Below are 27,110 nucleotides of genomic sequence, written 5' to 3'. Positions count from 1 at the left end.
AGACAAAAAGCAGCTTGTACACAGTATAGTTAAAAAGAGCAAGGAAGCTGATGTTAGAAATGGATGCATGATTTGTTGGGTTCATAGTCAATTGCGCGCAACGTGATCACGTGTTAATGTGCTGAACGTGCGCGTACCCTTCGTTCGCCACGCGCCATTTTGAGGCGCGCTGAATTGTCGCTGCGTTGAGTTATCCTTGCGCTCAATTGTCTCTCGCTGTATTATCTTTGCGCTGATTTTTCTTGGCGTTTTTGTCTGCGCGCATTTGACCTGTCACCGATTTGCTGTACAACAAATAAATCGGGAATGGGCTAGTATGAGGGGGTGCTGAAAAGTTCTCAGCCCAACCAAGAAGAGAATGACGTGGATATGGTTCATTCAGTGATCTGAAACAATGTCAAAACATAGAATTTTATTTCTGCAAATTGGCACTTAACAAACCCCCTCCTTTTCAAAGCCGTGCTAGCGTTTTATCGCCGGCCACCAGGGTAACAGCTCTGACGCTCATAGAATTCCTAGGAGCGTCTGAGCTGTTACCACCACAGCTGGCATTACAAACGCTAGGGCGGCTTTGTGCAGGAGGGGGAAAATAAGATAATACTTTTTTCAGCCACAGTGGCAAAATAATGCTCAGAGTTTAGGAAGTCGCTTAGTTGGGCTGAGACCTTTTCAGCACCTCCTCGTATGTGGACATATTTCAACAATCTACCATTTTGGGTTATTGTTATTGTGGGGTCCATCCTTGATGCCGGGGAATACCGTTGAGAACATAGTAATGCCAATGTGTGGTTAATTTCAGAGAATCTATCGATGTGTGGTATATGTTCCTCTCTTTCTTCCACCCATACAGCATGTTTTAAAAAGCTCATCTCTCAAGTTTACTCTTTTAAAGTTTTCCATATGCCAATGGGATGCTTTCAGGGGTTCTTACTAAAGATTTATAATTTTATGATGTGGGAACGGCTATATTGGAGGAATGTTTTGAAAACTTTAAATAGTTCTCCAGAAACTAAATAGAAACCAGAACAGAGAAAAAAAAAAGTCTCAATGATTTAGTTTCTCTTAATTGTTCAAGATTTTTATTTTTACTAAGATGCCTAATTTTGTGTAGAGTGTACTGAGATGGCGGTGATGTGTCGGAAGAGAAGGGATGTGAATGTGCTGAATGAGCCCTCATCCATCTTCAAGTTCACAGCAATCCCAACTTTTGGGAAAGCAGAAATGCTGCACTGCCAGAATTAATCAAACAAACACTGGAAAAGGTGGGCTGAACTGATGGTCAACGTAGCAAGCATGATCCAGAACACTTCTCAATTTACAACAGACAGCTTTGTAAAGTAAGCCATTACACCCTCCCATTCCACTTAGTGTGGACTGTTTTGTGTCATTACATCAGCTGAAATGAAAACACAGAAGAAAACTTGGATACCGTTGACCTGGGGACAAAGACATTGATATAGTTTTCTTCTGGCATTAGTTGCTTGGCTCAAAATCTAACCATTAACTCTGGGTAATCAGGCCTGCAGCCACAATTCATAATCCCATGTATAGGTGATAAAAAAAATACATATCTACCATTTATTCCTCGTGCTGCTTGGGGCTGGGAGGAAGATGTCATAAGAAAAGCTTTCATATTCTCTGTCTGAACAAGTTGTATGTTATGGCAGAGTTTCTTTCTTTCCTTAAGGGGTTGCCATATGTATTTCTAATTTCCATCAGTTTGGTAACAATACATGTGTTGTGTTCATTCATTTTTATAGATTTACTAGTCTTTAAGCCCGTTACATTAACGGGTGCTAGAATACTGTTCACCCTCTATGTTACCCCTTCCATTCAATGCCTTCTCTTCTCTTTCCATCTCTCTCTCTCTCTCCCATATGGCCTCTCTCCATCTCCTCCTTCCTTTTGCCTTGGTCTGGCATACCTTCCTCCTTCCCTCCAAGCCATTCTCTCCCCCTCTGCTCCCTTTCCTCATTTAACTACTTCATTGGTCAGCAGCAGCATTCACAATTCATTGCTGTTGCTGGCTTCAGGTCTTTCTCTCTGGCCGGTCCTGTCTTCATGAAAACAGGAAGTAGGCAGGACCGGCCAGAGAGGAAGGCCTGAAGCCAGCAACAACAGCGAATTGTAAACGCTGCTGCTGCCTGAAGCACCCAAGGCAGACGCTTCTCTCCCCTCTCAGTCCAACCCCCGCTGACTCTGCGACCCTCCCAGCAAGATGACTTTAATATCAAACCTCCCTCCAGCATTGGCAGCCGCAGCACGCTAAACAGGCTGCTTCGGCTTTCTTCTGCAGTTGAGTCCCTCTGTCGCATCATTGATGAAGTCATCGGTGACACGGCAGAGGGACTCAACTGCAGGAGAAAGCCCGAAGCAGCCTGTTTAACGTGCAGCGGCTGCCAACGCTGGAGAGATGTTTGTACCGGTGCAGAAGCGATATGTCTCTCCCCCTCCAGTACCTGTGCAGCACTTTGCTGTGGCGCATCCTCCCATGGGAGGGGGGAGGGTTTGCACAGTGGGAGCTGGGTGAGAGCGTCGATCTCCAGTTGGGGGGGGGGGTTTGCACAGTGGGAGCCGGGTGAGAGCGTCGATCTCCAGTTGGGGGGGGGGTTTGCACAGTGGGAGCCGGGTGAGAGCGGCGATCTCAAGTTGGGGGGGGGGGGGGTTTGCACTGTGGGAGCCGGGTGAGAGCGGCGATCTCCAGTTGGGGTTTTTTTTTTGTTTTGTTTTAAGTTGAAAGCCGGCGCTGCAGCTCCTCTCTCGATCCTGGTGCAGTTTGAGAGAGGAGCCGGTACCATTCACAGTGAGAGGCGGGGGTGAGGAAGGCTGCCGCAGCTGTGTAATTTTTTTATTTATTTGAAAGCCACCGCGAGCAAGTGGTGACGTAAAACACGCGCATCCGTAATCGTGTTTTCGCGACGGATCAGGGAACACGATTTTTTTAGTGCGCATGCGCTGCCTAGCATTTTATTATATTAGATTAAAAGGCAAATGTGTAGAATTGGACATAACCTGACTGGGAAATTGCTTTTGATTATACCCAGCTGCAACTCCGAGGAAGAAATAATGGAAGCCACCACTGGCCAACATACTTAGTGCATCTCTCTCAAGTGCCAGATTTTCCATGGAGAGACCTAAAGGTATATTAACCATTGAGCAGGCCTGGCAAAAAGCCTAAATCTGCTCAGTGGTAGGGTTTGCCTTCTGCTCCACTGAAGTATCTATTTTCACACTTAAGCATCCCAGCGCCCTGCTCTCCACCTCTGAGGTCATATAGCCACTGAGGGTCATTCATATAGCCACTGAGATTCTTAGGGACCTAGGGGCTCAGGCATCCTCCACAACCAGTACCAATTGATACCATACTTGTTGAAGAGCTGGTAGGGAACAGAACTGCTTGGTACACTTTCTGCGTCCAGATTCATGCCGTGCCAATATCTCCTCTCCTCTCTTTTTTCTTCCCTTCCATGGTCTTTCTTCTCCCCCCTCCCCTCCCCCCCCCAATTTGGTAGTTTCCTCCCTTAACTGTCCCTCAAGTGCAGAATTTCTCTCTCTCCCCTCCCCCTGTGGGATTGGTACCTCTCTCTCTCTTTTCTCCTCCCTGCAGGCTGCTGCTTGCAATCTTCGGGCTGCTGGCAGCATCAGTCAGCTGAACACACTGCCTTCGGTGGCCTTGAAAGCTTTCCCTCTGCTTCCAGGCTCCACAGAGGCAGGATGATGCCAGCAGCCTGGAGATTGCACCCCCTTATGATCTACACCTGGGAAGGCCCGCCTCCACCACCCTTGATACACCACTGGCTCTACTGACTGAAAATCTCTTCTACTTTCCATGTCTACAAATTTATTCCAGTTGGATTCATCTTTGAAAAATGAACTCCATAGCCAATCCTGCAGCTTGATGTGGTTTCTAGTGCATTATGAGGGAGATACTGTATGATAGAGGTCTATAAAATGCTGAAAGGGGGGGAATGGGTGGATATGAGTTTCTTGTTTATGCTTTTTTTCTCTCTGTTGTTTGTAAATCTACATACACTGGTGCGTTCTCCTTCTAATGGCTGAGTAATATTTTGTATTTTCGCTATGTCTGATTGTTACTTGTTTACAATATTTTGTATGATACAAAGCAAATATTGCAACATGACCCAGGGGTGGAATAGTGGATTCCGGTTCTCAGGGGATCAAAGGGAATCCATTCTGCAAGCTCCTTCTTTGGCTACATCTCTGGGAGCTGTGCTTAAGAATCCTAAATGGATGGAATTATTAGATACAGTATGTTGAAGTACACATCACAGATTGAAATACACAGTGCTGCTCTAGTAGACTTGCAATAAAGGAATTATACCTGGAGGCTTGCATATGAAAAAAGAGCCATGTTTATTTACTGTGGATAAACAGTTTATTGAGCAATGGAATAGCATCTTGAATCAATGTTCATTGGATTTGATGCTCCTCATTCAGACCACACAGGAGAAAGTTAAGATTAAAACTTAACAGATTGAGTTCCTTTTGGAAGAGTTAAAATGTGAGGTGGATTTTCAACAGCAATTTTAGGTTCTTCAATTAACTGTTTAGTGCTGGTCACAGAGGCATTCTTATTTGGTTTATTTGGTTTAATGATGTCTGTTATTCAGGCATCGTGTATGACTTATGGAATTTTATATTTTGATATATGTGTGGGTTTGGCCAGTTTTGGCCTTAAATGTTATTCATTGTTGCGACGTATATGTTATAGGTAATTTGATTTGATATGTAAGTATGTAATTTGTTATAGTGTGTCCTTGAAGTGTTTTGTACGACAAATGTAAATGTTTTATTTTGTATATTAATATGTAACTCGCCCTGGATAAGGGCAGGTGAGAAATAAACATACAAACAAAAGTTGACAAATTTAAGGAAGATCTGAGATTGAAGAAGTTTAAAAAATTCCAAAGGGATGAAAAGAATTATAGTGAAGGATATGTCTATAGATGGATGCAAATGGAAAAAAATGTGGTCATATGATCTACTGTGGGGGTTTACTACCTCTGAGTCATCAGCCAGTGGAGGAGAGATGGTATCAAGACAAGAAATGCAAGTGCTTTTTTTAGGAATAAGGGGTCAGCCCCGGAGAGGCAACAGAAGGAAGTTTGGGTGGCAAGTCAACTTAGGAGGTCCAACCACCTGATCCCATTGGATGGCTGCTGTAGAGTGATCAATCTGTCCTCAAGAGTCTTCTGTGGAATCTTCTCTACTAAGTAAGTTTTTTCAAGTGTTGCAGTTGAAGATGTATTTTTCTACCACTGAGAGTATATATGTTCGTTCTGTCATTGGGAATAAAAGCAGTTGGGTTCTGCAGGGTGCTATGGATCCTATGTTGTCTGGATTTAAATCCTTGGTGTATGCTGAATTGAAGAAATTGGAGTCTGTGGGGTATAAAATGATGAATATTTTATCTTCTTTAGAATGGCAGATGTTGCAAGATTTAAAGCAAGACCCCACTATAGTAATTCGGAAAGCTGATAAGGGTGAAGCAATAGTCATTTTGAATAAGGAGAAGTATCTTCAAAAAGCTTATTCTCAGTTATTGAACACAGTGGTTTATGAAGAATTAGTGCTGGATCGATCTATCAGAAGATATTTTTGCTACTGTTTTGAATATTGTGAATGATAGTAAAAAAATGTGTTTTTTGATGAATGCTGATTACAAATATTTAACGTTTCAACATTATAAAGTTCCAATAATCTATTTTTTACTTAAAATTCATAGGGAGAGTATGCAAATTCGTGGTAATATTTTTGAAACCATTATTGAAGGACATTCCTTCATTTATACAAGACGCAACATACTTTGTGAACTGTTTGACATTTAAAGCTCAGGGATTTTTTTTTTTTTTACCACATTATTAGTAACTATGGATGTACATTTTTTATATATGTGCATACCTCGGAGTGAAGCTTAGCAAGTAATTAAGAGGGCACCGGACACCAGAAGTCACCCTCACCTTGTTCCTACAGATTTTTTGGTATCCCTTACTTCATTGGTACGGAGAGAAATTATTTTCTTTTTGACAAAAATGTTTTACAGCAAAAGTCAGGTGTGGCAATGGGGGCTTCACTTACACCTCCCATAGCGAATTTGTTTCTGGCCTCTTTTGAAACACAAACATACATCTAAGTCCGATTTGGATGTATGGTGCTAGACATCCAGTCGGCAGTAAGAAAATGCTTATTTTCAAAAGGTAAACTACCATACGTCTACAAATTATTTAAAAAAAAAATAATTCCAGGACATCTGTCTTTATACCACATTTTCGACCAAAATTTCATCCAAGTCTCAAAAACTCTGAATAAGACCATTTGGACGTAGGAGGGGCCAGTCCTGTAATGGACTGGCCACCTAGACATGGCAACAGTGCAGTGGGGCACCTTAGAGTGCACTGCTGTGAACTTCACATAAAGGGTGCCAGATAAATATCTCAAACTATATTCAAAATTATATTTGAATTTGAATATAGATTGTGGACCAATTTTGTTTTTTCATATATTTTGGACCTTATTGGCCACAAAGTCCTTTAGGGGTTTTTAATGGTTAGATAAATATCTCACCAGAACTCCCTTATAGGTTATGATAAGTCCACCAAAACCCACTATACCCAATTGTCTACAACCTCCCTTATGGCTGCAGGTGGCATCTATATGGCAGTAGAGTAGAGTTTGGGGGGAGAGGGCTCACATTTTCCACCATGAATGTAGTAGTTAGAGTGGCTTATGGGACTTGCTACTCCTCTCTATGGTTCACTAGCCCATCTACCAGGCTACTTAAGACACCTGTGTGGAGCTCTACTAGGCTTTTTTATACCAGGTGCTGATGTTCTGGAGACAGGTATATACGTTTGTATTCTGATGTTTGTGGGAGGGTCCGTGAGCACTGGGGGAGTGTGGGGGTATCTTACCTTGATGCATGCAGTGGTCATCTGGTCGGTTTGGGCACCTTTGTGGCACTTATACCCTTCAAAAAAAAGTCTAGTTCCAAACGTATAAGTTCTGTCCAGGATGTCTTGCAAAATGTTTGATCATCGCAGCAAGACATCCATGTCTAACCTGCCCTTGAGACTGCCCAAAGCCTGCCCATTACATGTCTCCACCATGCCCATCTTGTGCTCTGAACGTACAGAGGCTGGAACACCACGCTAGACATATAGAAAGACAGTTTTGATTATCGGCACTTGGACGGCCTGGCTATTAAGACATCAAAGTGCTGATTTAGGATGCTTTTTTGACATCTATGTCTTTTGATTATAGGCCCCAATGAGTTTATTCTGCAGCCCATTTTGAGCATGTTGGTCTCTGGTGCCATTTTATTGACTATATATTTGTTTTGTGGGGTAGCGTCCGGGAGATGCTTTGTAAATTATCTAATTGGTTGCCATCCAACTTTTCAATGGAATGTAAATATCTTTTGTAGATGTGAAAATCATACGCAACAAACATTTCACACTATTATTTATTCAAAGCCTACAGTTCAGAATATGCTACTTGGATATTCAAGTATGCATCTTAGTCCTTTGAAGAATAGTCTCCCTGGTATTGATGTGTGTGTGATTCTAGTGAAGAGCTCACTATTCAAGCTCAGAAACTGAGAGCTAAATTTGTGAAGAGAGGACATCCGGAGACAGTGGTATCGAAGGCATTAAAGAGGGCGTTTTGTAACCCTCAGGAGCAGCTTTTGGATTACAGAGCTAAAGGATGGGAAAAGACAGTGATACCTCGTGTGCTGTGATTTTGAGGTATTTCTTGTTTGTTAGGAAGAAAGATCAAGCGCCTCTGGAACATGCTTCAAATGAGTCTTTGTTTTCAAGAGACTGACCATGTTATGGCATAGAGTAGGAATTGAAATATACATTTTTTGTAAATCTGATATCTGGACTATAAAGGAAAATGGGAGGGTATTTTCAGCGTGGATGGTGCATTGCTTGTGATGTTATGGTTGAGGGAAATGAGGTGTGTTGGGAGACGAACATGTGTTTCTATGAATGTCATCTACGTGTTTCCATGCCCTTGCCAACTGTGTTATGTGGGACATAACTTCTAGACCTCTTAAGACATGTCTCTTTGAACATTGGTACAATAGTGAACATAATGTAGATGCTTTAACATGCCATTGTATTAGTACTAACCATTCTTTTAGAGATTTTAGTTGCACAGATCTGGACTGTATCCCATTCTCCCTAAGGAGGGAGAATTGAAGAAGTGGGAACATCAGCTTGAGCAGAAATTGATATTTTTTATTGGATACTATTTGGCTGAAGGGCTTGAATCAAAAGATTGAATGGTATGTGTTTTTTTGCACAGCCAAGTTTTTTTCAACCGGAAGAAATAATGCCCAGAAGTGAGTTTTACTGGCATCTGTATTCTTGGTGGACATGTTGTGAGCTGTCAGTGCACAGATAGATTTGTGATTCGTCTGATGCAGCCAAGTCAGCTGGCAAAACAAGGTGCCTTGTTGGGACTTTGCTGATGATATTAGACAGATGATGTTAAGCTGGACGCTGGATGTTGTATGAATCTATGCCAAAGATTTAAGTGGGGCTGTTTTTGAGAAGTCAGAGTTGGATTGAGTTTGAGAAATCAGCAGTGGAGTGGAAGTTTGAAGGTAAGTTTTCCTTTTTTTTCTTTTTCACTGATGTGCATAATAGTGGGTTGCCCCATTTTGAGTTAGAACATAAGAACATAAAAAGTGCCTCTGCTGGGTCAGACCAGAGGTCCATCGTGCCCAGCAGTCCGCTCGTGTGGTGGCCCAACACCTCTATCCCCTTTTCCTTCAGAAAATTATCCAATTCCTTCTTAAACCCTAATACCGTACTCTGTCCTATCACGCCCTCAGGAAGCTCATTCCATGTGTCCACCACCCACTGGTGAAGAAAAACTTCCTAGAATTGGTTTTGAATCTGTCCCCTTTCAGCTTTTCCAAATGCCCTCTCGTTCTTGTAGTTTTCGAAAGTTGGAAGAATCTGTCCCTCTCCACTTTCTCTATGTGGCTTTTTTGATGGTGGAGTTTTTTTATGCCTATGATATAATTGTCAGCAGCTCATTGCACTATATGTGACTGTTGCTGTGAAGTTTTGCATTTGAATTTGAGGCTTTTTTCCCCCCTTTCTTTGTAAATCCACATACTCTCGTATGTTCTCCCTCTATTGGCTGAGTAATATTTATTATTTTTGCTATGCCTGTTTGTTCATTACTTGTTTATAATATTTTGTGTGATATATGTACAAAACCAACCCATTTGGAGACAGCCCCTGAATAAAATGGTTAAGTGCTTGGGGATTTGGTACCTGCTACACCTTTATTTATGTGAACAGATTTAAAAATAAAATATGGATGAGAACTCAATGAACAGCAGACATAAAGATCTTGTAACTTGTCATACACTTTACCTTGTATCGGGTTTTAGGTTTTCTACTGTTGAATGTGTCTGATTTGTAGTTAATATGGACTGATCATGTCCTGTAGGTCCTCCGTTTTCTTTGGATATTACTTCGTATTCTGGAAAAGTTGAAAATATATCATCTTACATAACATAACATAAAAACTTACTTCTGTTCTGCAAAATCGTTAAGTTCTATGTGGTTTACAAAAGAAGATTGAATTATAATAAGATAAGATACTTCAATTACCTAAAAATTTACCTACATTGTTGATAAGTACTAGAAGTCACAACTAGGGAATTTAAATCCTTATCCTGTAATGTTGCCTGATAAGACAAAAGATATTTTTAAAAATTCGCATCCTTTAACAGATGGAAAAGTAAAAAGAACGTTTGAATGTCTGTAATGCTTTAAATCAGCATATACAAAAGAATCCACAAGGTAATTGGGTATGAGACCAGATCTTAGTAAAGGTACTAGTACATTTTTCTCTTTAGAACAGCAGCAGTGACTAAATTCCTCAAAACAACAGCTTGCCCGTTAATGGATTCTGTTGTTTCTTATTCCTGTACTTCCTTTCCTTTTTTGAAATTTTGCATGCACTAAAACGCAGAAATGACATAAAAAAATAAACTATAAATAAACAAAAAAACATAAGGAATGATTACTCCATGCACATCTGTAATTACTTCTTCTCCATCTACTAAGCAGAGATCAAGCCAACGTTAAAATATTGGGAGTTGCTATAGATTAACACTTGACCATGAAAAAGCAAGTAGATGCTGCAGTGCAAAAGGATTATTACACATTGTGGAAGCTGCGTACCATAAAATCATATTTTGAGATTCTGGCCTTTCAACTTTTTGTTCAGTCGTTACTTCTAAGTCTTCTCGAGTAATGCAACAGTGTCTATTTGACATGTACCAAGAAAGAGAGGGCTAGGCTTAGACTGATTCAAAATACGGGGGTCAAAATAATATATGGTCTAAAGAAATATGATCAAGTGACTCCTTTTTACCGTGAGTTGCATTGGCATACAGTGGAAGCGTGTGTTTTGTTTAAGCTGGGCTGTCTTTGTTACAAAGTTGCGTATGGTATTGCTCCAAACTATAGGACCGATAGATTTCTCATAGCATTCTATAAACATAGGAGAGAATTGCATGCATTGTTTAATTTTCCGGCTGCTCAAGGTTGTAAGAGCAAGAAATCCTTGGAATAATACAGTAGCATTTCAGGCTGCTTTCTATGACAGGGAATTTAGGCCACTGTTGCATAGTGCTTGCTCTTACAAGCACTTTAGAATTCAATTGAAAACTCATCTTTTTTCAAATATTTAGCAAACTAATTTAAATCATCCTTATGTTATGTTATTTTTAATCTTTTGTTCACTGCTTTGAACTTACGGTTTATATGTATGATGTTATGTTATGTTATTTCACATCCCTAAACCCTGGAGTGGGTAAAAGGGCGGAAGGTAACCTACACAGTGGCAGTCATTGAGTGGGCGGCTAAGTCTAGGAGCCAGATAGACCTGCCTAAAGAGCAGATGGATATTGGTTTGGCCAGCTGTCTTTGGCAGCTGAACTAAACCCAGAAATTCAATGCCTGTGACCAGTTACAGCTTTGGCACTGAATATCCAAGTTCATAGCTGACCATGGAGGGAAGCCATGCTGCCTTCCAGGGTTATAATATTAGCCCCAATAAATTTAATGACTTTCTTATTGCTATTTTGGTTGTATGGTTACATTACCAAAGGCTAGCATTCTTTGAAATATAATATGCTGATGAGGAAAATTCTGCCCTATGTCATGTTCTGTACCACAAGGGCATTTCTGTAACAACAGCCTACCAAAAGGTACTGGTTTTAGTGCTTATTTCAAGCCTATTATTTATAGAATACTCGAACAAGTGTCCAAAAATGTGTTTAAAGCTAAGGAGCATTTACTTACACTGGCACAATTGCTATGCCAGTGGGACAGTAGGCATATATCCTCATGTGTAGGTGACATCATCCACAGAACCTGATATGGACACTACCAATTACCCCTGACTAGAGAATGACATGGGAAAAAATTTGTCCCCGTCTCCATTCCATGAGCTCATCCCATCCCGTCCCCGCGAGCTCGGTCCCCATCCCCATCCCATCCCCCTGAGCTCGGTCCCCGTCCCCACCCTGTCCCATTCCCGCAAACCATCTGATCCTATCCACACAAGCCTCATAGTTTTATATTGAACTTATTTTCTTAAAGTATACAAAGAAACAATATTCTATTCAATTGTCATTATATAATTCAAAGTTCTAGCTGCTGAACTAGATAAAGAGATGTTCAGCTGGCAGGGCTTTGTTTATAAATTTTTATCAACACAACTAATATACTACTTTATCCTAAAAAAAAAAAAAAAAAAAAAAAAAAGAAGAAAAGAAATAGAAATTTTTTTTCTACCTTTGTTGTCTGGTTTCTGCTTTCCTCATCTTCTCCTCATTCAATTCCTTCCATCCATTGTCTGTCTTCTCTCTGCCTCTTCCATTTGCTCTGTTACTGTGCCTCTCCCTTCCATCTCCCCCCAGTTGGTCTGGCACCCATCTTCTTCCCTCCACTCCTCCCATAGTCTGGCATCTCTGTCTTCTTCCCTTCCAGCATCTTCTCCCCACTCTCTGTTCCCCATTTCCCTTCAGCGTCTTCTCCCCACTCTCTGTTCCCCATTTCCCTTCAGCGTCTTTTCTCCATTTCCCTTCAGTGTCTTTTCCCCACTCTCTATTCCCCATTTCCCTTCAGCATCTTCTCCCCTCTCTCTCTTCCCTATTTCCCTTCAGTGTCTCTTCCTTTCTATCCCTCCTCCACCCCCTTTAGTGTCTGTTCTTTTCCACCACCCCTTCTGTTCCCCATTTCCCTTCAGCGTCTTCTCCGTACTCTCTGTTCCCCATTTCCTTTCAGTGTCTCTTCCCCATTTCCCTTCAGCGTCTTCTCCCATCTCTCTTCCCCATTTCCCTTGCTTCAGCATCTGTTCCTTTCCATCCCCCCTTCAGCATCTGTTTCTTTCCATCCCCCTTCAGCATCCCTCGTGTGGTCCGAGCATCTCCCTTCCACTTACCTTCATGGCGCAGTTTAATTTAATTTGTTCAAGCAGCCGGAGCCTGAAGTCACATGCAGAGGAGAAGCTTCTGCAGATGCACGTGACTTCAGGCTCTGCTTGCTTGAACAAATTAAATTAAACCGCGCCACGAAGGTAAAGGGAGGGAGATAGATGCGGTGGCGATCAGTAGATAGGAAGGAGGGAGGGAGATAGATGTGGCGGCGATTGGGAAGGAGAGGCGCATGATCGGTGACTGTGCGTGTTCCCTTCCTTAGCTGCGGAGACAAGGCCATTCACTATTCCACAGGGTGGTGGATGGCCTGCTTCCTGTACCCATGGAAAGCACTTTCTTTTTCCCCACCATTTCGGGTTACCCCACGGTTTCGGGTTTCCCCACCTTTTTGGGTTACCTGCGGCTAGCTGTGGGTAACAGCCACCGTGTCATTCTCTACCCCAAGAGAGAAGCCTGCCCCAGAACACCTGCTGGATGAAGCTGAATCAATTGCTGGAGGATACCCTCAAGGTACCGATAAAGAGCTCACCAATATTGAACAATCTGGGGACAGGTCCACAAAGAATGTATGAAGGTATTTGAGGCTTGATGACACCGACGACAAAGATCAGAGGAAATGCTTCCTATCAAAAAAAGACCATACTGGGAGACATAAGCATGACATAGGACATGATATTGGCACTCCTGAAATTTAACAGAACCAACCCATGAGGGAATAAGCCGCAAGAGTTGAAAGAAGTCCTCCTCTCGGATGTCCATAGCTAAGTCCCTTCCCCAGCGAGAAAGGATGGGTGCAACAGGTTTAGCTGGGAGATGCTGCACCAACTGATGGTGAAAATATGCAATAGAGAGTGACTCCTCAGTAGAAGGATCGAAAAGGTCATCCAAAACTTGAGCTATGTCCAATGATAAGGAAGAAGCAGGCAAGGACTTCACATAGTGACTTAACTGCCTAGACACAAAATCTCCCCAAATATTCAGATTTAGCAAGATTCAATTTGAAACCTGAGAAACTCTGCAAGAGTTTCCAACAGAACTGGCAAAGATCGGCTAGGGCGAGTGATGAGCACCAGTAGGTCATCTGCAAACCATGAACCACCCTCTCAATCTTGGGATTAGTCAAGATATCCCTAATCAGAGGATCCAATGTGAGTGCGAAAAGAAGAGGAGAAAAGGGGCAGCCCTGCCTAGCACCATGAGAAACTGCAAAGGAGTCCGACACACACCCATTCACCGTGATTTGCGCTTGTGGGAGACAATAGAGCGCCCATATCACTGATAGAAAACCGCTTGAGAATCTATAAGCTTGGTCCACATAAAGGTCCAATCAACCCTATCGAAAGCCTTCTCTACATCAAAACGTATGAGCAGAGAAGGCATCAAGTCCCTCCGTACCTGCTCCAGGGACAGTAGAATCCTCCTGAGGTTCTTCGAGACTGACTGAGTATGAACAAAGCCCACCTGCAGATCCGCTAAGAGTAGAGGTAACACCCAGGCCATCCTATTAGCTAAGATCTTGGCAAAAGGCTTAGCCTCAAAGGCCAGCAAAGAGATGGATCGATATGAATCCACTGAAAGGGGATTCTTCCCAGGCTTCAACAGCACCACCACCAGGGCTTCCCACAGCGAGTTTGGTAGAATACCCTCTGACAAAAAGGTATTGAACACTGTAGTGAGGTAACCGGTTATAGCCAATTGGAGAATCTTATAAAATTCTGCGGAAAAGCCATCGCTACCTGGCGATTTTCCAAGGGCACTCAGACCAATGTTGGCATAGACTTCCTCCTCAGTAATAGGGAATTGAGAACTCCCCATTGGGTTTCAGAGAGGACAGGAAGATCTACATTAGAGAGATAGAGAGTATTGGCTAGACCCTGCATCTCCGGAGCAGCATAGATCTCGGCAAAAAAGGAATGAATAGCTAAATCAGTCTGCATCAAATCCCCCGTTTTACTTCGAAGGCATAATACCCTACAAGAGCCTAGTTCCTTATGAACAAGTCTAGCCAATAGGGAACCCGTTTTGTTAGCATGCTTGTAGAGTTGAAATTTGTAGTACATAGCAGATTTCTTGGTATGCGTTAACTTTAATCAGCCACTTACAATGACATTGGGAATTTAACTCCCTTTTACAAAACTGTAGCGCAGCTTTTAAAAATGGCCACGGCAGTAGCAGCTCTGACATTCATAGGAGCTGTTACCGCCACAGCCGGCACTACAAACCACGTTACAGTTTTGTAAAAAAGGGGAGGGGGGTTTCTCAGATTGGTGGAGACTTGTGACTGACTCTACTTCCCCTACATCCACATACTCACATTTATTCACATACACTTATTTACATTTTTACTCATTACATCATTGTGTTCCACTTCCTAATATATACTTGGTGAGGATTTCTTTTGGTTTTGCAGTTTTTTCCTCCAAACCTAACTTTGGGCATCATTTATTAAACCTAGTCCTTAATGCACGTAAATGTCTAGAATACTGCCATTTACTCACCATTTCCCCCCCTACAACTAGGCAATTTCTTATAGAATTATCTTGCGGGTGCATAAAAGCCCATGTTACAGGAAAAGTTTTCTTTATGTAGGCCAAGACTAATTTAGAAAGTTTGCCCACTGGTAAGCATTAATGGAAATGAAGACTGTGTAAGATTTAAAAAAGGAACAAATAATACTCTGTACCGTTCTCCTTCAACATATCTGGTGCCCAAAGGCAACATAAGATGAACTGGAAAATTTCTAGAAAAGGCTTCCAAGATATTTAAAAAAAAAATATTTTTCTACATTTTAACCATGGCCAAGGCAGTGGTAAAATACACTAAAGAAGCCAACATAAAGTAATGTTTGAGTGACACTCTTATTTTTAAAGCTTGCTGAGGGCTGATTGTTTGAAAAAATGAAAATTTATTCACAAAGGCAGTTAAAAAAGTTAACTTAAAGAGCACATTAAGAGGGATAGTTAACAAGATGCGGTATGAAGTGGCAATTTACCACTGGAGTGCCAACCTGCACCAATCAGTATGGAAAGCAGCCCTTATATAGAAAATTGATCCAGAGAAAATAGTGCTGTGGTATTACCATTAGGGGTCACAGGTACCTGCCCACACATTAGACTTCAGAGAATTTTTCAGGTACTGGTGGGGGAAACCTTCAGGGGGTTGGGGAGGCTTTGGAGGGCCATTATTGACCCACCACTTCTGGGTGGAAAGGATCATACCTTTGGGAGCTCTTCAAGTAGGGATAGCCACCACAGGGGCTTTCTGTAAGGGAGGGAGTACACAGTTTTACATGTAGCTGGCCCTTTGAAGAGATGGCCAAAAATGGATTGGGGCATGGCTTAGCAGCCCAATGCTCCTGGGCAGTTAAATAACCTGTCCTTTTAGCTGAGGTTATTTTACAGGCTTTTCTGCAGCTTGCAGTGTGCGCCTGAAGCACACCTCAAGAAGCCACTTCATCTGCAGTTACGGCCCCTATAATATGGAATTCCTTGCCACTTTATATCAGAGTGGAAAAAAATCTAGACAAATTTAAGGGAAATCTAAAGAGCTACCTCTTCCGAGATGCTTACAACTGCTGAATAGACTTGGAAATAGCCAAGGTTATCTAATAATCTTTATTCCTTTGCTTCCCTATTGTTATTTACCCTTTATGTTTTCTTTACTTTTAAATTGTAGTTCTCCCCACTTTCCTATCGTTTCATGTTGGTGATGTCTTGTTTAGTCGGTATTTATATGTTCAGTGTTTCCCCCTTATTTTAATACAATTTGTTAAACGCTTAGAAATCTTGATTTGCGTTTTATCAAAATTTTAATAAACTTGGAAACTTGGAATGAGCTGCTTTACATGAATTGGTATGTTTTGTATCTCGTTACTAGGTTACTGGAGTGACTCGTTTAACATTGTGTTAGGGAACTGCACCCAGTGTCAGAGCATTAACACACATTAAGGGGCAAATGACGTGGGTTAGTGCCCTAACGCAGCCTGACGACATCTCCCCTATAAAAGTGAGCCGAATTTCCATTTCTTCAGTACGATGCATATTTATTAGGTTTCTGAGTCTAAGATTTTCTAGCACAGAGAGGAACAGAGTTGCACTGATTTACTTTCTACCAAAAGAGGCAGAATTTGTCGGGGAAACAGCTGCCCTCTGTAACTTTGATGTGCCATCAGTTCCAATCAGATCCGGCTCCTTAAATTATAGCAAAGTGCAGAGATATCTGGTGAATCTACTGCTGAGATGACCTATAAGCATTAGTAAGCGTGAACTGTTCTTTTTGATCTAAAATGTACTGTAGCTTCTGGATTGCAGAAATATATCTGTCTTTTAGAGCAGTTGCTGTGTAATACACTGGATTACAAAATGCAGACTCCTTACTACTTGCTCCTTGCAAGCTGAATCTATGCCCTGATTTTTAAAACCTAACGCTGGCACTACAGGCAAATAATGTCAGCATTAGTTTGTTGCACAATGCATTAAAAATCCCGCTACATACTCAAGAAAAAAAAAATGCTGTCAAGTGCATTTACAACTGATAAAAATAGTGCCAAGTCCAGAACAGCATTAGAAGGGTTGGTTGAGAGGTGTGTCTAATGACACCCATTTTATCCAACCAACCCATCCACCTTTCCTCGAACAGGCTTTTCAAAAATCCTAGCCCTGGTGGTCCAGTGGGACCTCCAGAGGTAGGATCCAACCCCTCCAACTCACAAGGGAGAGGCAGGGGCAGAGGCAGGTCCAGACACCTCCTCAAGGTAGGATCTAACATATCCCCCTCCTCGAGGCAGGATGCAAACCATCCTCAAGACCCAAACACATTTTTCCCAGACAAGACCTGAACATATCCCCCCAAGGCATGACCTGAACTACCCCTCCAGCAGGCCAGACACCCCTTGGTTGCCTAGGGGACCACCCTGTGGCCCTGATGTACCTTGAGAGACTGGGAACGAGGAAGTAGGCATCCTTCCTTCTTCCCTCTGAGGCACTGTCATTAATATAGTGGTGCCTTGTCTCACCTAGTGCATTCTGGGATGCCCTGGGTGGGGCTAACTACCAAATAATGCACCAGGAAGGACAGGGCACTGCCAATTTAATGATGACACCCCAGAGGAAGGATGGAAGGATGCCTACTCCCTTCTCCCTTATTTTTCAAGGTACATCAGGGGCAAGGTGTAGGCTCCTCAGCCACCAGAGAGGTCTCTGGCCTTCCGGGGTGAGGGTGGTTTGGATCCTGGTCCTGCTTTGGTTTAGGGTTGGGAATATGTTCAGGTCCTGTCTGGGGAGTGTTGGATTTAGGCCCTGCCTTGGGAGTTTCGGGTTTGGGTCAGGCCTGCCTCCCTCCCTCCCTTGAGGGGGTGGTCCCCATTGGATCACCTGGTAGGGTTTTTGGGAATGAGGTTCACTGGATCACTAGGAGCATAGTTTTGAAGGAAGGAACGGCGGGATGGGGATCATCTGATGGGTTTGATTTTTGTTTTTTAACTGTCGGCTTTCCTGTCAGTTCCTGAGCTAATCAGAGCTCAGGCACTGACAGGAAAATAGAGTAGAATAATGATCAGTAAAATACTGCTGCAATTTTAAGATAGCATGAATTTGCATGATCATTATTCTGAGCATGCCGCGCTGATTTGCAGTAGAATTTCCTCTACCACAAATTTTTTGAGCATGGGCCCACTAGCAATTTTCCCTGTTATATACTGTAGGCCTCAATTTCATGTGACCCTGCATAAAAAAACTCTCTGTGAACAAACCTGAGGATCTGTCACATGGTCATCCCATAAACAGTAAAGGGATGTGGATTTGATATGCATAACGCCTTTCTGTGGTACAATCAAAGTGGTTCACATGATATCTATCTATCTGTTCATCTATGTAGGTACTATTTTTTTGTACCTAGGACAAACAAATAGGGTAAAATTATACATTTTGTTGCTATGACTGTTTGTGCCCTTGGCTCCAAATCATATGGAATGAGCAAGTTTGTCTTGGGTTTTCAACTCCTGTCTCAAATAATTCTGGGAATTTCTCAACACAAAGAAAGCTTTGAAAGTCCCAAGGTAGACTCAGATTAACCTCAGGAACTGGAGCTAAGTGTGTCTCCCACAAGAAATGCAGTAATAGGCAGAACTGACCAGTGACTGTGTCATTGTCCGGTTGTTCCCAGTCCAGTATGACAAAGGACGGGCAGCCTTCGACTGTCACAATGGTAAGATTGGAAGGCGGATTCTGTGGAGCACTAGTGATGTCCTGGTTGCTTGCCTCCTCAACTGGGAAGTGCTTGATTGATTCAGTAATGGAGCATGGTACATGGTCATCTTTTCTAATATATTTAACATGAGAACCTAGAAGAAAACCAAGATCACAGGACTGTTAGGAAACCCCTTGAGTTATTTTTATATCTTAAGGTAAGCATCCAGAACAGAGAATTTTCCTGTAAAATTCTGGCTGAGGATAAAGAAAATATTTTCAGGCCTCTTTGGCTTTATATTACATTTGCTTAATGAAAAGAGCACCTGGTTTATAGTTTATCAAATGTTAAATCAAGATTTACTCACAATTGTAGAAGAAGGCTTATTCTAAAGAGGGATAAGCTCTATATAGTGGTCCCATTTTAAAAAAAACCCAATTTAAAATGTTTTTACTTATTTATTTTGCTTAACTCGTCCATCTAAATCAATACTTAAAATTGGGTACAGAATAAATAGTAAGCACAATGTGACAACTTAAAATAAATGAAATTAGCAAATAAAACTCCTCTATCAACAGCAGATTACAGAACAAAACATAAGACAAGCTCAATAAATACCAACAATCCATTCCACCAATTAATAAACATCTGTAATATATTAGCAAAAGAACCAAAATTCCATATCTAAAAAGCAGAAATAAAAATCTATAAGGCCAAAATTCAGCAGCAGTCTATCTAGTTATTGTATGGATATTGAATGACTTATATAGACAAGTCAATGATCTTAAAGGTATCTGAATATCTTTCTCTTGATATGTTAGGTTTGCAGTATCTGTAGCTGACTTATTCAGAAATTAAAAATAAGACCATAAGAATTACCATACTGGGTGGAGTAGCACAAAGAATTCAGCGTGCCGGCTGGCGCTAAAAACCTCTTGCATGGTTTTATAAAAGGGGGGGGGGGGTTAATTTGGAATTATCTTCTTATTTTAATAAAATCAGTAGGTCAATATAATGTTTTTAGAAAACTTTTAAAGACATTCTTATTTTAAAAAAAATTTATCTTGAAATTTATCATCTTCTACTATTAATGTTCTATTTGAATATTTGTTATTGCGTTATGTTTAACTGGGTTTGTTCCCAATAATAGAAATATATTGTTATCCACCATGAACTCGTAAGGGCTTTAGCAGAATATAAGTCAGAATGTAATGAATAGCGTAGAGGTAAGAGGGCTCCATAAAAGGAAGACTCCAGGCAAGTCAGATAGGTGCCCCCCTTTGCCTCGCAAATTAAATCTGGCCTGTTCAAAACAAATAGGTGTTTAGTTTGGACCTGTGCAGGTTCATGTGGAAGTTAGCAGCGTTTGGAACCACGTTAAACAGCAGGCTCCAAACTGTGCATTGAGAGCATTCCTTCTTGGTTTTATAACCTGTACTTTGGCGCCATCTACTGGACTTCAGTTATATACCCCTGAGGAAGGCTGTTCAAGACGAAACACGGACTGTGTTGGGGTCCAGTACAAAAAGGATCAAAGGACTCTCTGTTAGGCTTGCTATTTTGTGTATATGTTATATATGTTTTAACTATTTGTAAATTAGTTATCCTTACAGTTGGTTGACTGTGTCCCTTCCCCACTCCTTTTCTTAGTCTATATTACTACACAGGGGGTTGTTTTTTCCTTTTTGTTGTGGGATATACTGCTCATTATGTACTTTTGGTGCCATAACCTATAAGGAAAATGGTGCTGGAATATATATTAAGGTCCTCTTTCACTAAGCCGTGGTAGAGGTTTCTACCCTGGCCTAGAGCGCTAAATGCTCTGATGCTCTTAGGAATTCTATGAGCGTTGGAGCATTTAAGGGCAAATTCTATAAGAAGCGCCCAAAAGTTAGGCGCTAATTAGGCACTGTTCAGCACGATTCAAGTAAAATTGGGTGCTGTTTAGTGAATCGCATTGAGTGGCACCTATTTGGGCACCTATTTTAGAGGCGTCCAATAAATAGGACAGTTCTAGGCACAACTAAAAGTTAGGTGCCCATGCAAGCCCTTAAGCTCGCTTAAGAGAAGGGATTGTGTAAAAAGGCACCTAACACATAGCCACGCCCACGCCTAACCTGCATAGTGCCTATTTTTTCAAAGGCCGCCTAAAGTTTTAGTGGCGCTTCCTAAAAAATTGTGCTTTCATGATAGGAGCTTATATTTAATCAGTGCTGATTAAAAAGCTTAATTGAGCTTGTTCTCCAATTTAGATAGGCGCCTGCCTAGTTGGGTGCCTCCGAAACAGGCGCCTAACTTTAGGCACTGGTTACAGAATTTGGGCCTTAGTGCTCTGGGCCGTGGTAGAAACCTCTGCTGCAGCTTGGTAAAAGGAGGGTAAGTTTAGTAACAGGAATGGCACTTAATGTGATGATGGCACTGGCTGAATATCAGCCTGATTATTTTTAGAGAAAGTGAAAAGCCTAAACTGTTCTAGACTTACCTGTAAACCTTGGTTTGCCCTGCGGATCAAGCTCCGATATGGGTTTAGGATTGAAGATGGTATCATTAGCTGAAAAATACAAGACTTTCACAACTGAAGTAAAAGAAGCAAGTTTCAAGTATAATTTTAATGAGATATACTGCCTATCTAATAATCTTTGAAATTGCGATTTTATCAAATTTTATTAAACTTGAACTTGTGTACATACAGAGTTAAAATAAATTAATTTGTTGACGAAGACATTTACATACAAACAATAAACAATACTCACTACAGGACAGAAGGGAAATTAACTACATTATATTAAAAAAAAAAATACATAGAGATGTGGTAAAATGCCCTAGTTTCCAAGTGCCTTCTAATGAGACAATAACAAATTTGCAGCTTCTGCCACTCTTGATTTCATCCTGACCGGAATTTGGCTAGAAAACATAAAACTGAGATATGGAAAGCGCCAGAATCAAAGAATAGATAGTCTAAATTTTCCAACAGTGTTGCCCTTATTTCATTTCTAGCATCCTAAGGGCTCCTTTTACTAAGCTGCGATAGTGTTTTTAGCGCATGCAGGATTTTAGACCTTGGTTTTCTTTCACACTAGAAAGGAATCTGAACTACTTTGTCATCCCTTTGTCTCCTACCTACCCATCCCTCCCTCTTCCTGTGAGACTGTCATTGGAATGCTTTCATGTTTCCTTTACATATACTGATATACTTGTCAACATTTGCATATTTCTGATCTGAGGAAGAAGGGGTTACCTTCAAAAGCTAATCATAAAGGCCCCCTTTTATGAAGCTGTGTTAGTTTTTTTATCGCTGTCCGCAACGGTATTCTTCCAAATGAACAAAAATATTCAGTTTCTTTCTATTGAATGCAAGATCTATCATGGCTAACCATCAGGTGCAGCCTATTTGCACCAAATATAAATCTAATTCACCAAACACTGCAGACCACAATGTGTGGGTTTCTATTTGTAGCATGTATCTCTGCCTAAGGAAACAGTGACAATACAGGCTGCTGCTGCATACTTACCATCCTCCAACTCAGATGTTGGAAAGGTTGGTTGCTTTTTTGGCATCTGGGTCCTCCGAGCCACAGAGAACTGGGTCGGCTTGGCTGTAAATCTCATAATGCGTGGCATGACAGTCCCTAATAGTAATAAAAAGGTGAAGCATTGTTTTCTTCACACACACATGCTCAGCATTGTCAATTATAGTAAAACAGAATGTAGCATCTGCCAGAGTTCTTTGCAACTGCGTTTGTTCTTAAGGCTCTGAACTTTACCACCAATTTATAATATATGATGCTAGTGCTTCACTGCTGCCTTTTTTTAAATTCAGATGTGCAGTATTACTTTGAAATATATGGCAATAGATAATTATAATGTCAAAGTTATCATACCGTACCTGGACCTCCTGGCCTACCAGTCATGTTGTTGAAAGGATAAGGTCTTCTTCGTGTATAGGTATGTCGTGTCGGCGATAGGAACACACGCTGGGATGGTGAAGGCCCTGAATGATACAGAAAACCCTGATTAAGTGATTAATTAGGCCATTAAAATAGTCTAAAAAATGATAAAGCCTATAGATGTGGAATGTCTATATTTCAGAGGTAGTTAAGATGTAATATGTTCAAAGGTATCAAAGGCAAATCCAACACAAGCCCTTCGAACACCCAAATAATACAAAACTACACTTTCGATCTGGTTTTCAGCACAGTGCAATACCTCATGGAAAACCAATAGATTCCTTTCTTGAGAGAATAATATATGTTAATACAGTTACAGGGGTCCAAATACAAAGCTGGATGGCCCACAATTAGAACTTCAACACTGCTTTTTCCTTGAAAATTATCCAGAGGAGGAAAAAGCCTCAGATCCCCTCCTCCACCAAACCAATAGCTCAGGTTGAAAAAACAGGTGGAGATTTACTGTGGTACAGTTAAATCACTGGCATAAAAAACCTCCTCAATAATATTTCAAAACTGGAAAAAGCCTTGTGCAATACAAGTGGACTCAGATCTATGCTTGATTGGAACCACTGTGTCTGTAAATCATTAAAGAACACAACCCCACTAGGGAACAGAGGTGCAAATCATTTGCAGGCAAATCTGACAGATCGGTCGCTCAGTGAGCGATTGACACATGTGCAGAGCCATAACAGCAGTGACCGGGGAAGCAGCCTCCTGTCACTGCTGTTAGGGCTTCTTTTTTTAATGGCACAGATGCCCCATAAAAAAAAGCAAAAAGCCCCCCCCCTGTGCTGATATTCCTCCCCAATAACCTTCCCCCCCCAGCAGCGAAAATGTGCAGAGTCTGTGTGGAATGTTTAAGTTGGCTGGAAGATAGTGTGGACCTGGGCTGAGGGAAGAGGGTGAGACTCAAAATGGTTCACCACGAGTACTGAAGGAGTTTGCAAAACACATTGAAGGGATCTTCAAACTGGTTATATTTAAAAACTTTTACCAATTTCTGTGCTCATGGAAAGAGTAATTGTAAATTGTTGGACAGTTGGATTTTCCAATCAAGATTCCGATTAAGTATAATAAATTGACTTTGCTAGAATTGTTCCTTTTAAGTGAAGGCCTGTGTATTTCCCTGTAACTTCATTGTAATTTTTGACTGAGTGAAAAATCAATCCATTTGTACCCGTTCTACTCCACTCAGGATTTTGTAGACTTCAATCATATCTCCCCTCAGTCGTCTCTTTTCCAAGCTGAAGAGCCCTAATCTTTTTAGTCTTTCCTCATATGAGAGGCGTTCCATCCCCTTTATCATTTTGATTGCTCTTCTTTGAACCTTTTCTAGTGCCGCTATATCTTTCTTGAGATAAGGAGACCAGAATTAAATGCAGTACTCCAGATGAGTTCGCACCATGGAGTGATATAGGGGCATTATAACATTCCTAGTCTTGTTAACCATCCCTTTTAAAATATTTCCTAGCATCCTGTTTGCTTTTTTTGGCTTCCGCCGCACATTGGACGGTTGTCTACAACAACACCCAGATCCTTTTCTTGGGCACTAACCCCCAAGGTGGACCCTAGCATCCGGTAACCGTGATTCGGGTTATTCTTCCCAATGTGCATCACTTTGCATTTGTCCACATTAAATTTCATCTGCTACTTCGATGCCCAGTCTTCCAATTTGCTAAGGTCTTCCGGAAGACTGTTCCATGCACTACCACCCTTTCTGTAAAAAAGTATTTCATTAGATTACTCCAGAGCCTATCACCTCTTAACTTCATCTTATGCCCTCTCATTCCAGAGCTTCCTTTCATATGACAGAGACTCGACTCATTTGCATTTACATCCCCGTAGGTATTTAAACGTCAGCATGAGAAGTGCTATAGCAGGAAGTTCTACTCGCTGCTGCTGTTGCCATCGGCAGAAGATAAGTGAACTGTTTTGTTCTTTTTCTGGCTCCCTGTGCACAGTGGTGGCTTTGGTCCCGTTTTGAAAAGTGTGGAGTCTTTTGCCTATGATACAGAGCAGGACTGGCTATAATGTTGATAAGTTGAGGCTTTTTCTCCACCTATTGTAAATGCACTTTCCATTGGGTATTTCCACCACTAGGTTAACAATTTTTGATGATTGCATTTGTATTTATTTTTAAACGTCTCTATCATATCTCCCCTCTCTCTCCTTTCCTCCACAGTATACATATTGAGATCTTTAAGTCTGTCCCATATGCCTTATGACTGGCTTTGAGGTGAACAGGACGAGTTTATGACTGTTGTCTCCTATTCTCTCATATGCTAATTCTTTCTTTTCACACCACCTGCTCACTTCCCTTCTACCTGTGATTTCTTCTACTTTCTAGGTTGCAATACAGTAGATAATGTCAACGTAAAACCAAATGGCTCATCCAGTCTGCCCAGCTGCCTATATAAGAATATAATTTGAATCTTTCTGCCATTTTACCTAGCTTTTTTTACCACTTCTTTTTAGCACCGCCTTTTTGTGAGCATCATAAGAATTGAGTAGATAAACAGCGGCAATGAAAAAACTGGGATGTTCTGCTGTATTAAAGTTCAGAGGTCTCTAACCAATTCAGCCACTTGTCTGAGTGTTATCATATGTCCTACAAATGCTATAAGTGTTTCTGTGTTGCTTGATTGAACCCCCCCCCCCCATCAAAGTACTCAGCCTAGACCTGATCTTGACTCATGGAATTCTTTTGAACCTATCTGTGTGTATATGCATAGCTGTACATATGTCTGTGTTACATGTGTGTATTTGTGTGTTGCCTCTGTGTCTCTGACATAGAGGAAAGAGCAGTGGGTGGTTTGAATGGAGCTGCATTCAAATATTCTGTTGGTCTGAAGGTAATAATAAAACATATTTAAAAGGATGGATTTTACAATTTAACAACAGTGTCACTATCCAGTATTGTCGCAGATCTCGGAAGGTAGCTGGGCTGCCTCTCGCAGTATGAATATCGGGCTCTATGTGATCTGTCTGTCCTTCCATAACATGTAAAATCCCTTCATCTTGCTTAGAGATCTTAGGTACCGTACTTGTTCCAAGTTTTCTTGAATTCAGATATAGGCTTCACGTCCATCACCTCCACTGGGAGGCTGTTACATGAATTCACCACTCTTTCCACGAAGAAGTATTTTCTTAGGTTACTATTGAGTCTGTCCCTTTCACATTCATTCTATGCTCCCTCATTCCAGAGTTTCCTTTTAAAGAGACTCGCATCCAGTGCATTTTTACAGACAAGCAAAAAAAGGGGTCAAAGAATCACACACAAGGTGAAGTAAATGCCACAACAGTGGGAAAAATACAAACCAGTGTCTGGATCAACCCAAGAAATTTTATTGACACAGTCTAGTTGCTGTATCAAGCAATCATCTAATATAACGTCATCCAATTAGTTGGTAGTTAAACAGAGAGGACCCAACACGGTCCATATTTCAGCCAAATATTCCTTTCTCAGGAATCCTGGCGGATCCGCTATTTGTAAATGAGTATTGAAGATATTTGTAAATGAGAGTTGAAGAATGACCACACTAAAAATGTGTTAACAAATTTTCTTGTGTTCATCCAGACACTGTTACATCTTTTGGGGCTCACAATCGAAAGAGAAAAACTTGGGCTCACAATCGAAAGAGAAAAACATCCCAAAACCGGCCTAAGTCGGCACTTGGACGATCATAAACGAAAGATGTCCAAGTGCCGATAATCAAACTGGGTTTTGGAAGTATTTCTAAACGACCTAGGCCTTCATAGTGCCACTGAACAACCATAGCTAAACGGGGTGTTTCAGGAGTAGTGTCGAGGGCGGGATTTGGGTGGGACGTGGGCAGGCTTAGACTTAGTCGTACAGCATGTATAACCGAAAGTTTTACAACAGAGCCTAGACGGAACTTGGACGTTGTGACAGACCATTTAAAACATGGTCTAAGTCACAAAAACCCACCTAAAGTCACCAGATAAGCTCTGCAAAAACATAATGCAGACCCCACACACACTATCCCAGTGATCACTGACCCCCCCAACCTCATAAAAATCCTAATCACACCTGTAAAATTCAGCCTCCAGAACATCATCACCTGGCAGCCTGGCATAGGAAAGCCTAGTCGTCCTGCACAGAGGCAGCTTAAGTCGTCTTGGGGGTGGGTTAGGGACCCATAGAGAGGAAGCCCCATGCCCATAAGCCCCTGTAATCACTGCATTGATACTGAAACTTGTGCACTCCCCTATACACCCCCAAAACCCTTTTGTACTGGCATATAAGTGGCTCCTGCTGCCATAAGGGATATTAGGGTTTTAGATAAGTTGGTCTAGAGGATTCTGGAGGTGGTTTGGGGGGCTCACCGTGACCTATATGGGAGCTGTAGTGAGTTGATGACATGGCACCCTTTTTGTGAAGTTCACATCAGTGCCCTGTAAGGTATCCCACTATTTAGGTGCCATGTCTGGGTGTTCAGTCCATCACTTTGCAGACC

At 41.5% G+C, this 27,110-nt stretch overlaps 1 protein-coding gene across 50 annotated transcripts in view; it reads right to left on the bottom strand.

Moving 5' to 3' along the window:
- ABI3BP (ABI family member 3 binding protein) overlaps positions 1–27,110 on the bottom strand; it is a 433,553-nt gene that overhangs the window by 49,784 nt on the left and 356,659 nt on the right. For all 50 annotated transcript variants that reach the window (XM_033942670.1, XM_033942663.1, XM_033942658.1 and 47 more), the window contains 5 exons: positions 22,569–22,673; positions 22,195–22,311; positions 21,165–21,233; positions 18,627–18,836; positions 9,417–9,525 (listed from right to left, as the gene is read on the bottom strand). In XM_033942670.1, coding sequence (XP_033798561.1) covers positions 9,417–9,525; positions 18,627–18,836; positions 21,165–21,233; positions 22,195–22,311; positions 22,569–22,673 — 610 coding nt within the window. The remainder of the gene's footprint in view (positions 1–9,416; positions 9,526–18,626; positions 18,837–21,164; positions 21,234–22,194; positions 22,312–22,568; positions 22,674–27,110) is intronic.

Source organism: Geotrypetes seraphini, chromosome 4, assembly GCF_902459505.1.
Source record: "Geotrypetes seraphini chromosome 4, aGeoSer1.1, whole genome shotgun sequence".
Taxonomy (NCBI): Eukaryota; Metazoa; Chordata; class Amphibia; order Gymnophiona; family Dermophiidae; genus Geotrypetes; species Geotrypetes seraphini.
The sequence above is the reverse complement of the archived record's forward strand: the minus strand, read 5'-3'. Positions and strand labels throughout refer to the sequence as shown.